Below are 15,579 nucleotides of genomic sequence, written 5' to 3' on the forward strand. Positions count from 1 at the left end.
ATTGTCAACGGCGGGGGGGAAAAGGAGACATATGTAATAACCTTTGTAATACTTTAAGCAATAAAAAAAATACTTTAAGCAAAAACAAAATATATATATATATATAAAATATGTTAGTATATCTGGAAGCAAATGGCTACGGACTAACCTTTCTATGCACAGACTCACATTATTTCTGTAAAATTCAGAAATTTCTCATAGACTTCATTTTACCTGATGCTTGTTTTGAAGAGATATGTTGCCAATGGATAACTAATTAATATTAGTATATACAGAGTTCTATAAGCAACATATGTAGGCCTTATATATTGTTGTTGGTCATTTCATGAGTACAGTACCATTTGATTTAATTAAAGATCTAATGCCTGTATCAGAGATTTTTAAAAAATATTTTTATTGATTTCAGAGAGGAAGGGAGAGGGAGAGAGAAATAGAAACATCAATGATGAGAGAGAATCATGAATTGGCTGCCTCCTGCACGCCCCCTACTGGGGATGGAGCCTGCAACCCAGGCATGTGCCCTTGACTGGAATCAAACCTGGGACCTTTCAGTCCACAGGCCAATGCTCTGTCCACTGAGCCAAACTGGTCAGGGCTGTATCAGAGATTTTTATTCCCTTCTGAAAAGCATCTATTCACTGCATACTGGAGGCTTCTTTATGAGGAAATAAGATATTTTCAGAGCCCATCAGTGATATTTTCCTCTTGATTAGTTGAGGAAAGTTAATATTATGATTTAATGATTTACTCAATGACATGGATCTATGGGACCTTTAGGTTATAGGCCAAAGATCCTCTGTTTTTCTTCCATAACAATGAGGATTCTTCCCCCAATTTTGAAGCAGAGCAAGGATTTAATGGAAGTTTTTATTTCTCTAGTTAATGGTTTCTATGTGGAACTTTACGAAATTTTGCAGTTCTATCTAGTTTTTGGTGATGGATCAGGCTTTACAAGACAACAAGTCTTTGACGATAATTTCTTAAAAATTAACCCAAGATATAGGATGGAGCTTCCCACTGGATGTCTTACAAGTAGGGTACAGATAATGTACAGTGTTCAGCCCTTGAGGTGCCAGGGAGTAGGAGGAAGTGGGGCCCAAAGTTGTCAAAGTCCATGGGGTGGGAAACCTCTAGATTAGATCAGGTTCATTCATTAACTCAATGTCCTAGACAGATCTGATCATTTCTCTGTCTTCAAAAAGTTTTAGAGGTATTGGATTAGATCATTGTAAAATACAGCTTTTGAATATCTGGTAACAGAATATCCAACCACCACTGAGTTCAAGAAAAGCAGTGTTTTCTGAAATTTTTAACAATTGTGAAATATAACAGATAAACAGGAAAGTGAATAATACACAAATATGCATTCAAATAATTAGGGAGTGACCTCCCATGTAACCTCTACCTGGATCAAGATATAGAACATTGAAGCATCCCAGAAAATTATTTTCCCTTCATTTTGACTTTATGGCAGTCTCTTTTTTTTTTTTTTTTGCTTTTCTTTAGAGTTTTACTTCCTAACTTTTCATCCTTAAGGATATATTTTACCAAAAGTTTTGGTAAAATATATTTTATAGAAAAGGAATCATAATTTCTGTGTTATTTTGTATTTGGCTTAAGTTCATTTTTTGTTCCATTTGTTTGACTTTCATTCATATTCATAGTAATATACCATAGTTTATTCCTACATTCAACACTGATGGACATTTAGATGTCTCCATGCTTTGGCTATTAGGAACCATGTTGCTGGGAACATGCTTTACAGGTAACTTGGTGCACATTTGGACACATTGATCTAAGTCCTGTACCTAGAACAAAACTACAAAATCATGGGATGTATATTTTCAGTGCCACCAAGTGGTGTCACACTATTTTCTTTTTCAGTGGTTGTACTAGTAAACCCTACCAGCAGTGAGAATTTGTAACAACATTCTCACCAATGCTTGGTGTTAGAGGCTTTTTACTTTTATCTATTCTGGTGGGTGTGAACTGCTATATGGTTGTGGTTTTCATTTGCATTTCCCTGAGTACAGATGGAATTTAGTACATTTTCATGCATGTTTTAGACAATGGACTTCCTTTTTTGTGTGTGTGGGTAATGCTGCTTCTTAGTCCCCCTTTTTTTAAAAAAAGAAATGTATTGTTTACTTAAATAGGCTGCAGGTAGATGCCATCATGGTGGGTGAGTCACTTAATAATGTCCCTAAGGACCCAGATGACTCTGCCCCTCTGCTCTGTAATCCGTTGCATGTTGTGTTTATGCTTGTGAACTTAATAACTGCAAGTTAGACGTAAAGGCTCTGCATTCAAAGGCAGGAAGCAGGGGTAGGAACAAGGATCCTCCTGTCAGGTAATAACCTTGTATCCAGAAAGCAAATTTTCTCAGCAGCTTCCTAGCCCGCTTTTTCTCACTTCTCGACACCCGGGGCCACTTTTAGCTCTGGGAGGAAAAGAAGGAGGGCGGCTAGGGAAGAGGTACAGGAAGGGGAAGCGCCCGGCTAGCTTAGATGCCAGTCACGACTTCTTTCAGGGCTGAGCACTTTGCTTCCCCCAAACAAATTCGTGATCTGCTAGTTAAAAAGGAGGGGCATCATAGGCAACCAACAATATCTGATTGTTTTTGTTTAGAAAGAAAGATAATATTTTCATATTTCGAATATATATGAACTGAGTAGTTTTGATTATTTTGAGCATTATTCCTCTTGTCTTAGTCTGTCTTTTTTAAATTTTTTTAACCTGTTTAGTGATGTGTTCTGTGGATTTTTACTCTGTACCAACCTTACCCGAGCTCCACGTATTGGTCAACTTCAGGGAGAGATCATCCCAACTTCCTTTTATCATCAAGGCCGGGTGATTGACTGCAGGTAACATATTAAATATTGGAAAAACCTAAAGAAACCTGAGAATTACAAATTTAGAAAAATCAAGTGAAGTTTTTCTATTTCTTACAAGAGGAATGTTGAGATTTTTATTATCACCTTTCATGTTAAGAGTCATTTAAAAACAAAGTTGTATCTAGATTTGCAAATTACATTTGTTCAAAAATTGTACCAGTTATTAGTAGGAGACATTCTTTGTAATTATAATCTGAAGAGTAGAATTATGTTATCTCTTTTGACCCACGATTAAAGCTTTAAGCATTTAAATAGCATTGGAATATGTCACTATTTGAAACACTATGTGTGTTTTATTTTTTATGATCAAAAAATGTTTAAGCTTTACTTCATTCAGATGTGTCTGATTTAGAAGATGGTTTAATAAGTACAGAAAATATTTATTAAGATATTATTTATAGCTAGAGACAAATATTTTATATCCAATTACCTATGAGCACAAGACACAGAAAATATGAGAATTATTTTTAAAGCCAGGGAGTCATATTATATTCCAAATAATCCTTGTCCCTTCAAAGTAGTCATAATTCTAAGTTGCTGTGCTCTCATTCGAATGGTACTGAAAAAGTTGCTTAAAACACTTTTGGGATCCCCCCAACAGAATTGCCTTCAGCATCTGCAAACTTTTATCCTTGGTATTCTCAGAGGGGCAAACCTTCATCTTATGTGAGTGAATATAAGATCAGGAAACACCCCAAAATTTTTTTGAAAAATTGTAATAAATAGATGGCTAACCAAATTGCCTAATGCTGTCTTGATCAAATGATGGCTGTTTTTCTGTCTTTTAAATGGCTCGGAAGGCAATTCTAACAGGATCTTAGACAGCAAGATCCTTCCTGGAATAAGTTTGTTGTCTTCAACTATAGTTTGATGCACACAAGCTTCCTTTGACTCTGTAAGTTTTCACATGTCTCTAGATATAACAGCCTTGTTAAATTATATTGTTATATTCTAAGTTGGTATATTTGTAAACATTTCAGCAAGATACTCTGTTAGTAATTATAGCATTGACTATTATTCAAATTCAACTTGTTTCTAACTTTAAAATTTTATGAGTCAGTATCAATAGAGAGGAACCAGTTTACTTTTTCAATCATGAACAATCCAATCCTCTAAAGTAATAATAATTTCCAAAATGTTTTTCATTTTGCTATTTTTTGCTCAACTTCTGCCTTTTTGTACTGTGACGCATCTGAAAGCCTTGGAGACCTAATGATAAGATTACCTCTCTTATTCACTCCCCTTGTCTCAATGTTGGTCTTGAAAACAAGTGAAGGTTTCGAATACACTTGACATATTTTTCCCTGTGACGTGTGGTATAATAGTGATAAGGAAAGGTAGTTTTCTTTATCATGCTCGTTTATTAAGGGGAGGTGGGGAAAGGAGGAAAGGAAAAGGGGAGAAATGCTAGGAGAAATCCATGTCCAATCACAGCCTCTTCAGCGTCATAAAGAGCAATAACCTTGTGTGGTGCTAATGACGGTATGAATATCTTTCTCCTCCTAGTGGTGCTCATGTGGTTTTAGATGATGACACAGATGTGGGCTACGTGGAAGATGGAACTCCATGTGGCCCATCCATGATGTGCTTAGATCGGAAGTGCCTACAGATTCAGGCCCTGAATATGAGCAGCTGCCCACTCGATTCCAAGGGTAAAGTCTGCTCAGGCCATGGGGTAAGTAGGCATCAGTGTTCCAGCTCAAACTTTCATGATCTGGCATCCTTAAAGTCACAGTGGTTATGTTTCCAGTGCAGCCACTCTCCCTCTGAGGCTGTTGCCAATATCTATGCATTGACTATGATTCTTTTCTTTTCTTTTTTTTGAAAAATGCTATAGTTTTTTATTGATTTCAGGGAGAGGAGGGAAGTGGGATAGAGAGATAAAACACCAATGAGAGAGAAACTTCATCAGTTGGCTACCACTGGCATGTCCCCTACTGTGGAACGAGCCTGACTGGGAATCGAACTGTGACCTCCTGGTTCATGGGTCAATGCTCACCCACTGAGCCACACCAGCTGGGCTATGATTATTTTCTTAGTGCACTTGTCTGCTAACAGTAACACCCGTATGCATTGATATGGTGTATTTTATTGTTTCTTTTATCACGGGCTATTTTTATTCACCACATTCTCTAGATATAGTTTAACGGCTAAGGAGCCAGATGAAAATGGATGAGATTTTCTGTAAAGACCCAATGTGATTACTTTGTGATTACCATTTGAAATAAGTTAAACCCTTTCAGTAAGTCCCTTCCAGCTACTCAGCATGCATGCTGGCTATCTACGTATGCCAGGTCATACCAGACTAAAGGTTGGATCACTGATTCACTGATATAATCCACAGGTTTACAGTTCTGTGGTTATGTTTGCATCGTTGCCAGTCAGAGAGCAGATGCTCCCTCTGCCTGCATATATCATTAATTCTGTGGACAAAGTGTTTGGGCAGACACACCTGGCAAACCTAAGCTGAATATCTAAAACGAATCTTAATAATTATTTAAATTTGGCTTAGTAAAAGAAAAGTATTTCAAAATTTATGCAGACCTCAGAAATGGATAAAAGAAACATGAAGGAACTGAGAGCAATAATATAAAAGGAAGATGCTGGCGTGAAGGTAAAAAGAATCCAAAATATAGGAGCCAAGCAGGTGATGTAGCATCAAACACGATAGAAAGGCCTAAGAAGCATATGCCCAACAATCAAGTATCGTTTCAGGTTTGCTTGAACCATAGGCTCACAAAGGAGGCTGTATAGCCTAGTGATCAAGAACATGGATTTGGAGGCGAGAAGGAATCCTGGGTTTGAATCCTGGCTCTGCTTCTTACCCTCCCAGTGACTTCGGGCAAGTCACTTAACCTCTCTCATTTGCCAGGGTGCTAGTGTGAATATAAATGAGATGCTATACATAAAACACTCAGCTTAGGTACCTGGCACCTAGTAAATGCTCAGTAATCGCTGCAGGAGAATAAAAGCACTGCACAGACCTTTCATTATTCAGTTATTGCTTTGTAAGCATTATGAAACTTAATGCATTAAAAGGGCCCTTGACTCTCTACTCTCCTTCCCACTTTTTCATCTTGTTAAAAAAAGGTCAAATCCAATCTTGTTCATCATAATCACAGTGTTATAACATTTCAGAAGATTAAAAAGCTTCTTACACTAATAGGCTTAAGTTTGATTTGATCACCTCTAATAATCTGTCTCTGACTGTATTTCACAGGCAGATAAGGGCTTAAACTACTCTGCCTCTAGTTTGCAGATGGTTATTTATTTCATCTAAATGACAAGTCCCTTCCAGCATGCTGCTTGGTCCGCAGGGGATGAGAGAGGAGACAGTCACTTTCAGAGGGTCTTAGCCTGGCCGACAGAGAGAAGATGGTGGGCAGGCAGGGAAGGTGGGAGGGGTGCTGATTTGGCCGGGAAGGTGCCACCAAATGAATTTGGTGTTGAATGTGGTGAGGTCCTGCAAGGCACTGGTGATTTATGTCTCATGGTCTTTATCTCTGGCTGTGTCTCTTGAGCCCAGTATCTGTTAATTCCTTGAGTTAAGCATACATGTTTCTAAAATATGGTTCTAGAAACAACTACTTATGAAATAAGCTACATTGTCAGACATTTGTGTACTTAACAATATCAACATGAATAATTAACATTTAATTATAATTATTTTTCTTTTTTTCTTTTCTTTTTTTGGTAATTCACTGACAAACTACCATTCAGCTATTTGACCCATGCATGATTTCCCTTTATCTAATACCTAAAACGGTGGGAGACTTTTAAAAAAATTCCAACTGGCTTTTAAAGTGTCTGGCCTATGTCTCTTTTACAGTTATCACCAGTATACGCTGCAGCGCACAGTGAAAATGATCCGTCTCTGTTCTTTGTTCTTCACAGGTGTGTAGTAATGAAGCCACCTGCATCTGTGACTTCACCTGGGCGGGAACAGACTGCAGTATTCGGGATCCAGTGAGGAACCTTCATCCCTCCAAGGATGAAGGACCCAAGGGTTTGTGTGATTTCAGTTTCAATTCCCAGCACACTGAATTCATTGGTATTCATCATATGGAGCCAACAGAACAACTTAATAGATTTGAAAGGAGACCCATAAGAATATCTCTTTAGCCTGTAAAATGTATAGCTCATCTTACTGCAGAATTAAGGACTCTAGTATATCACATTGGGAAAAATATTTGAGTTATCCCTTAGTCTAGAATTGAGATTAAGAAGAAGTAAATATACCAATTTCTTTTCTTTAAACCTCATTCTTTTTTTAATTCTTCATAATCACAAAAATTAATCATTTTATAGTTTGGCTAAGCTATGTCAGTTTTCTAACTTAGAAATCTTTTTGGATGAGACTCCGGTCATTCCTCAGTCCTTGAAAAGTGAAATACATGGAAGTTTTCGTCTTCCATGCCGTGTTTTAAGTACACTTTTGATTTAGGAAGAAGTTGGAATTTTTCATGGAACTTAAATTCTTCAAAGAGAACATGAGCAATCTGTACCTTTGTTTTAATCAGCCATTACAAGGAGAGAAATTAGAATTTTAGAGTTAGAAGGAGAGACTCAGTGACCAACTAACTACACCACCCTCATTTTGCGGATGAGAGCACCCAGGCCCTGAGGTCAGGAGACATGCTATACTTACCCCAGCCACCAGAGGCAGCGCTGGGACCAGGACCTAGGTGCCCAATATCAGGCCCATTCCTTTCTGTTACGTAATGTTATGATGTGGTCTGTGTCATCCTGAATATGCTAATCACTTTCCCATTATTCTCCCTGTTCCCAACCCGTATGATTTTCAAAGACCAAGAAAAGTCATCAGTTGCAATAGGCTCACGGTAGCACTCACAGCACTGTACGTACCTGAGAAACTGAGGAGCCACTAGAATGAATGGTGTATCCCAATGACACTGTCCATCAGGTTCTTTCTCATGGCACTGCTGACAGAGTCTTATAAATAATGGTCATGCCCTTTTCCTGCAGGTAGGGAAAACACATGTCGAAATAGTGTCGTTTTGATCTGCTTAGTTTGGGATAAAAGCTCATTCAGAGTCTCTGAATGTCATTATTGCTCACATGGGGAAAATACAACTTCAAAAGCATATGAAGCGCTATAGCCCTCAATTCCTGAAGAGATTTAGGCTGATTCAAGTGCACGCTTAACGTTCAGTAATAGTGGGTGTATTAAAATACTTTTCATACATTTGCTTAATATGCCCATGATATTAAAATGCGATAATCATAATCACACCCTCACAGTCTATTTCTGTTCTTCTTCTATTACTAAAAAGGAGCCAGTTCCACTTTTACATCCAGTCTTTTGTTACTTGGAAACTTAAACAAAAAAATTCTTAGATCCACCTTCAGAAGTTAGATGTAGAGAAGATTTAGACTCTGACAAGAGATGCAGAGGTTCCCTTTTTCCAGATTTTCTCTCCATAGCATCCTTGTGATTCTCTTAAAGATCTAGCTGCTCTTCCTCCAGGAAAGTATAAAATAAACCTGCCTATGCAGAGGAGCAGGGTTCAGTTGCCTTAGGCTCTGCCTTTTTCATTAGGTAGCGTAAGGGATTATTAACTGCCTGACTCTCCTCATTCCTGCATCCGCCCAGACCTAGAAAGCTGAATTGGAGGCATAAAGTGAACAGTTCCATTCTAGAGAAGAAGATACTCACAGCAGTATTTGTTTTGTTTCTTCGTATTTAATGAGGTGCTATTCTACATTATCTTTAAGGACAACCTTTTTGATCATTCAAATAATACATGTTTATTGTAAAAAATTTTTGAAAATATAGAAAAGATTTTAAAAAAGTAAAAATCACTCTTCATTCCACAACTCAGAGGTGATCAACAGAACATTCTGGCATATTTTGTTCCTGTTGTATTCCCCCCCCCCATTCTTAATGAAGTCAGTGGAGTCATTAGAGTAAGGGTAACATAACCATGGGATCTAAAATTGTTAAAATTCTTGTGATCTCTAGTAATCATTAAACTGAAAAAAAAAGCCAGTAATTGACATATATGAAGAACAGTTATTATTAGATTTCCAGAAAAGTCAAACAATAATAGTACACTAAAAATAGCTTTATCTTTATATCTTTTTCAGCCTCTATAGAAAAATCAGCAGATATACTAGTTAAATTGGGGAATAACAGAAATCAAAACTGTAACACTTCGTTGTAGGCTTTATGATTTTATTTTTGATATTCTGGTTCAGAGAAGATGATGAGAGAGAAACTATATATTTATATTTTTATCCAGATAGCAAATATTTATTGAGTGTCAACTATTTAAAAGACAAGCACATCCTTGGCCCATAGTAGGCACTCAATAAATGTTACATCCCTTCCTTTTGGGAATATGTAAAATAAATGAAATGCTGCATAGCAGCGCTGATTTCCAGTGTAGCAGTACCCATGTGTTATATTGCCTTGAGAAAGAGTAATGGGTAATGAACTCAAGATCTGTTAAAACAGTACTTTATTTTTTTTAAAAAAAAATTCTATATAAGAGTTTATTTTAGCCAAACTGATGACAATTGCCAGGAAGCAAGATCTCTAATGCTTCCTCCAATCATTACTTTCTTAACTGTGGGTTCAGCAGCTGTGTGAGGAGCTAAAGGTTTTTCTCCATAGCTGAATGCTGAATATTCTTTCTCAAGATTGAATTGGTTTGACTGACACTTGCTTTACTGAATCTTGTGTTTGGGTCCTCTCCAATGCTTGCCATATACAGCAAGCAGCACCCACAATAATCAGGCCGGTCATATCCATTAGATGAAGGATTTTCTGTATAGATACAGTGAGACAGAATTAAAAAAAATACTTAGTTTTATCTAATTTCATTGTACTTGTTGTGGAGGGAAGAAAAAATCAAGAAGCAAGTTGAAACTATTGCCTTTTTTATTAAAAAAAAAAATCATGAACACTGGCATAAAAGAGTTGTACCCAACTACAGCCCTTTGAATCAAGACCAAATTAGTAAAAATATAGGTGAACTCTGTGATGGTTTCTATTGAATGGAGGCTGTCAGAAAGGAACCAATGTGTTTTGGATATTTCTTTCATTTTAATTACAAATTCCTGGAAGAATTAAAAACTCAACCTCTCCATCTGGGTAGGAACTAAAAACACATAAAAGCATTGCCATTGCAGTCACTCTGCACCAACTAACATTGTCCACTTTCACCCACTGATTAAAGAATGCTAAATAATTTGTTCCAACTTCTCAATTAAAAGATATTAAAAGGGAAAAGATAGGATCTCAAAGCAAAAGCAATGTGAACAATCATTTTTAAAAAAGATTTTCCATTACATATCACTTTATTGTTGTTATTATTTTTGCATTGCTATTTATTTTACATACAAAGATTCTTCTGGGAGCATGCCCATGCCTTTCCCTTAACCCTTTCCCCTTCTTCTTCCCACTTCCCATCCTCCCCCCCAAAAAAAAAACAAAAAACAAAAAACCATTCTTCTGGGCCCTCTCTGCCAGCTTGTTTCCACTGAACTCGCTGGAAGATATTATTCTAGTTTGTTCTGCTAGGGTAGCATACATTTGAACTGTGTTTAAGGGACCTAGGATTCCCACCTGCTGTGGGGAGAGCCAAGTCAAGTACCCATACTTTTTGTCGATTTGTAGGCATTTTTGCATGGTGCTGATTATGGAATACAATGGAACTTTTCTCATTGGCTGGTTTACATCACCCTTAGAGGAGGGAAGAGAGGACACTGGACCCTGTCACATATTTTCATTGACGTGGAAGGACAGAGAGCCTTCCTGGGAGCTTTGTTCAGACCCTCCCATCATGACCATAGTCATCAAATCAGAGATAGAAAGGCCTTGGTGGCAGCTTAGTGCAGACCCATTGTTTTACAGATGAGAAAACTAACTTAATTATCAGGGTTAATACAGAGTTAGGGGCAGAGCCAGGAATAAAATGTCGATGACCTGATCTTGAGCCCAGGCCATTTTCTGTTATTGCACACCGCCTCATTTAAAGCTGAGTATGTATTAGCTTATTATGCTGGTTCTTGTAGCACAGGAATAAGTAGAAAGGGTGAAACAATAACCAGGTAATGATTAAGCTTAGCTGACCCAGTACGTACTAGCATTTAGTATTTTGAAAACAACAATTTCTGTCTAAATAGGTTGAGGAGTACTAGTTAATGTTTACTTTACCTTTTGCATATGTCTTTTTAAAAGCTGAGTTTCTTTGTGAGTGTACAAATCTATGATTTTATATGAGATGTTATAGTTATCATATATGATTATGCTCATGTATATTTATATCTCATTTAGGTATATTTTCCACTAACAATAGCCTCATCATTAACATAAGGGTTTACCAGTTTTAAAATTTTCAATAACTATGAGTTCATTTTGTTTAGGTTCAGAAAAATGCCATGATATTGTTATTGACAGCTAAACTGACTGAATTAATATTCTTGTATAAAATAATTTATTTTTTCATTCCTTTAGATATTTGTCCCTGTGTACCCCCAAATGAACTTATTTTTATTATTATTTCCTGGAAAAGAGTAAGGAGGTCTGAGTGTATGTCTGACATACTGAAATATGGAGCTAGGTAAAATATCTATTTGTCATGCCAATATGATACTCTAAGGTATAAAGAGTACATTTAGTATTTATTTTTAATCTTAAATTTAGGCAAATGATGAAGGAAGAACTTTGGTCCATAGAGTATAAAGATGGCTTTGATGCCTCCTGTCTTTTCGGTATTAAGGGATGTAGGATTATAGCACCTTTTGGCTCATTGGAATCATCTGAACTAAATAATGTACCTTTCTGTTTCAGAAACTCTCTAAAAGTAAGAAAAGAAAAACACCAACCACTCAGTTTTTAAAACACAATGTCAAAAATGTCTGAAGCATGCCCTGTCTGTGGAAGACTTCTGCATATCAAATAGAAATTCTTTAAAAAATGAGAAAGTTCATAGTTTTATTCTCGATACTATACACTTCTCAAAAATTCTACCTTTTAGCACATATGAGCCTAGATAGCAGGGGCCAAGACGAAAGTGATAATAATAAACCAACAAACAGAAATAAATAAGCAAAAATGAAAACATACTGCTAGGTAATAAACAGTTTCCACAATCAGTCAAGTTACAATGAAAGGTAAGTGTGTCAAAGAGTTAGGGAGCAAAGTTCAGTTCCTGATATGCTGATGGTGTTATTAGCTAGAATCTTGAAGAGTTCCATCTTCAGGTTTGGTGGGGTGAAGGTTGGCGCCCAGCATAGTTCCTGGGAGAAAAAGGCATGTAGTAGAGAAAGAATGAATGAGTGAGTGAATGAAATACAGTTATATAAGAAGTAAATTAGTAGAGAAGTAAAACCAGAGCATAGATCTCCAAAGGTCCAAGGAGTTTCCTGCCAATGAGATGGTAAGTTCTTTGTAGCTGTGCAGAAGTGCTGAGACCTAAGTTTGCAAGTATAGCCCCTGTCAAAATCTACCCACCTGTGAGCCACTCCGTTCACTCATGTCAATTTGAAAATAGATTGAGAAACTACCAACTGAAGAGATAACCCTGCTAGTATCCTGATAAAGAATTAAATGGAATTTATATATTTTCAATATAATAGAATTTAAAGTCACCGGAGGCAGAGAGAGCAAGGAGGGGAGAGGATACTTTTGAAAAAGCAATTTTCCCCACTTTTACCTTGCTTTGGTGTTAAGGATACTTATCAGTTAAGAATTTGGAAATGATTATTCTTGATCAGTGGAGGTTATACACTATCTCTGTTTATTTTGGATGTGTATTTGAAGCATCTGCAGAAATATCTTGTTCCTCTCGTGTTTCTAACACATGGTGAATTGCCTAATTCTCTTGATTCAGCAGTAACAAATCACATCCTTAGCAAATATAAAAGCCTTATTAACTAGTTATTTTTCATCATTCATAGTTACTATAATTTTAAAAATATTAACAAATTTTTACTCAGCATCACATTTCACAGGAGTGTGTGTTTCCTATAATTTAGCATGTGGCTTATGTAAAGATTGAAGAGCTAATAGAACTCTTGTGTATTTTGGCTCTGAGAGCCAATGCCTAAAACTTTAGCAAAAAAAAAATAAAAAAAAAATATATATATATATATATATATATATATATATATATATATATACATCCTAGTTAATACCCAATGTTAATTTAGTATTCTGAAAGCAATGATTTTCTAAGGTCTTAAAAAAATGAGTCATTATAGCTTTTATCCCAGTATTTGCCTCTACAGTTTGGAAATCTGAGCTAGAATTTAGATTATTTTGTATTATGTATTGCCATATTTGGAAAACATCACACATTCCAGTCCCACTTTGCAACAAAAGCCGTACGCAGAAGCAGGGGTGTGCAGGCATGGCGTGTCTCCTCAGTAATTTACCGCTCCATAGTTTGAAGCAATGAATACACTTTCCCAGACCCCTTACTTTCCCTCAGTGCAAAGCCTATACACTGCAGACTATCAACGAAAATCTAAATGTCCAAATACTGTGGCAGAAACACAAACATTGCAGAGTTATTTGAAATATACTTTTCCAGGGAAAATAACTCCCCGGGTAACAATGCATTTAATTTTAAAGATACTCTCTTTTTAAACTTGTAGGGATTTCCACAGAATTGAGTAAGTTTTGGATTTCTTTAAAAATATAGCTTCTTAGGCATATTTTATAGTTTGAGGATTTTTTTTTTAAGTCCACTAATGGTTTATAACTTCTGAATTAAAAAACAGATTTGTTGCTCGGCAGTTTAAATTACATTTTAATTTCACTTCACTCCTTATAGGAACTGTAACTCCAGCTGTATTATTTCTTTGTTTAAAAGTGTAAGACTCTGTTTTTAACTAGAGGTTTTGGAGTTGGAAAGTAAATACAAGATTATCCTTGAATATTTTTGGTGTGTATGTAGAACTTAATAAGCAAAAAAATTTTTTAATATATAACTGACTTTCAAAGCGTCTCCTGAATAGGTGATTTTGTACGTTAGTGAAATCAGTGTGTGATCAAATTGTTTTTGTTTTAAAAAAAATCTCCATTCTTCCCTCCACACAGTGAACCTGGCCACGAGCAGGCTAATAGGTGCTGTGGCAGGCACCATTCTGGCCCTGGGGGTGATTTTTGGAGGCACGGGGTGGGGAATAGAGTAAGCATCTTTCTGAGTTTCAGAGTGTTTCCCTGTGGTTCCCGGTGTGTGAGCTGACCCTCGACCCCTGACTCCCCCGTGTCGTCTCGTTAATGTGTTGCCCGTGGTGGTGCTACTTGTGCTGTGACTTGGACGTGTTTGTGTCGTGTGGTTTTCTCGTGTGGTGGAGAACCTTCTCCTGTCTGGAACAATGTGGGGCATGACATAATCCTGGGTGCTGATGTCTTCTCCGTGGAGGATGGTCCAAAAGCTTCCGTTGCTCCTCCACTTGAAAAGTAATGCTAATAAGATACAGACCTCTTTTTTTTTTAATATTTATTGGCAAAAATGCTTTCATAGAAGTGTTTTATTAGGACTCTTATGACAATTTGAATCATCACCAGTCAGATAGATTCACCTATATAATTAGGAATTACCAACAGTTGTAGCTCTTTTTTAAGGGTAATCTGAATGATAGCCACTAATATTTTCTCCGTTGATTGCGAATGCTGAAGGAAGCTTCAGCTTGTTGTTACAAAGAAGGTATTTAGCACATTGCCTCTTTTTAAATAAAATAGGTTAATAATTCCAATTTGATGTTTACATAAATATTTTGGAGCGAACAGCATTAAGAATGAAGAGATATTTAATCCAAACTTGCAAACTTTAAGGGAGCAGTTGCAAATTACCTGGTGGGTTTGTCTTTTGAGGAGCCCGAGTATAAATACGTGGCCTGCACGCACTTGCCATTGAGCTCTCGTGGTGCCTCTATTTAGGTTGCTCTGCACTTGATCTATATCCTCAGAATAGCTGTCAGTTCTCCATGGGCTACTGCTTTCATGAGATTGCCAGTGTACATGTAGACTGACAGATGATTGTGATATTGTGATTTTCCCCCTCTAATTTCAGAGAGAGCATTTGCAAATTACAAAAATACTCCGCATGCTGTCTTTTCTGCTCACTGTGGTGATGTTAACACTTCACAGTGGCCCAGGAACAAATTGCTAGGATCTTAAGGAATCGCCAGGTAACCTCCACGCAATCAGCCCAAACCATAGGCAAGTTGAGAACATCACTCATTGTCTCTTAGTCCCATTGGTGGCAGCACACAGATGTTCTCCTTTCAGACTGGGTCTGGGAGGCCCAGGGCTGGAAAGAAATAGCATGAGGAGGGAGGTCCGTAGGTCACAGGTGGTGTCGATTCCCTAAATCTCACCTGGGTTGAAGGGCTTTGACTAGACGTGGATCTTGTCATTCACATCCCATCAGTATGGACTGCGGAGCTAGTAACCCCGGGGAAGCTAAAAGTACTTGAAAAAAATAGTTTGTTTCTCCATCTCTGTTAGAAAATAAAGTATATGTGAAGTAAAATATTTCTAGAAAACGAACTTCTACAAAATTTCACCGTGGGTCTGTTGACTGGATTAGATACAGAAGTAACATTCCTTTCCAGGGGAAATGCCACACACACATGTGAAATTCCTCCTGGGAAGAAAGGTCATTTTTTTAAAAACCATTTCAAATCCATTGTTTTAAAATGTAAT

The 15,579-nt window shown here is 37.0% G+C and overlaps 1 protein-coding gene across 1 annotated transcript in view; it reads left to right on the forward strand.

Annotated features, from left to right (window-relative positions):
* Positions 1–15,579, forward strand: part of ADAM23 (ADAM metallopeptidase domain 23) — a 156,264-nt gene that overhangs the window by 126,858 nt on the left and 13,827 nt on the right. Inside the window, exons 22-24 of the mRNA XM_081095733.1 lie at positions 2,745–2,864; positions 4,401–4,569; positions 6,789–6,900. Of these exons, the coding sequence (XP_080951859.1) occupies positions 2,745–2,864; positions 4,401–4,569; positions 6,789–6,900 (401 nt within the window). The remainder of the gene's footprint in view (positions 1–2,744; positions 2,865–4,400; positions 4,570–6,788; positions 6,901–15,579) is intronic.

Source organism: Myotis nattereri (assembly GCF_964212035.1).
Source record: "Myotis nattereri genome assembly, chromosome: 7".
Classification (NCBI taxonomy): Eukaryota; Metazoa; Chordata; class Mammalia; order Chiroptera; family Vespertilionidae; genus Myotis; species Myotis nattereri.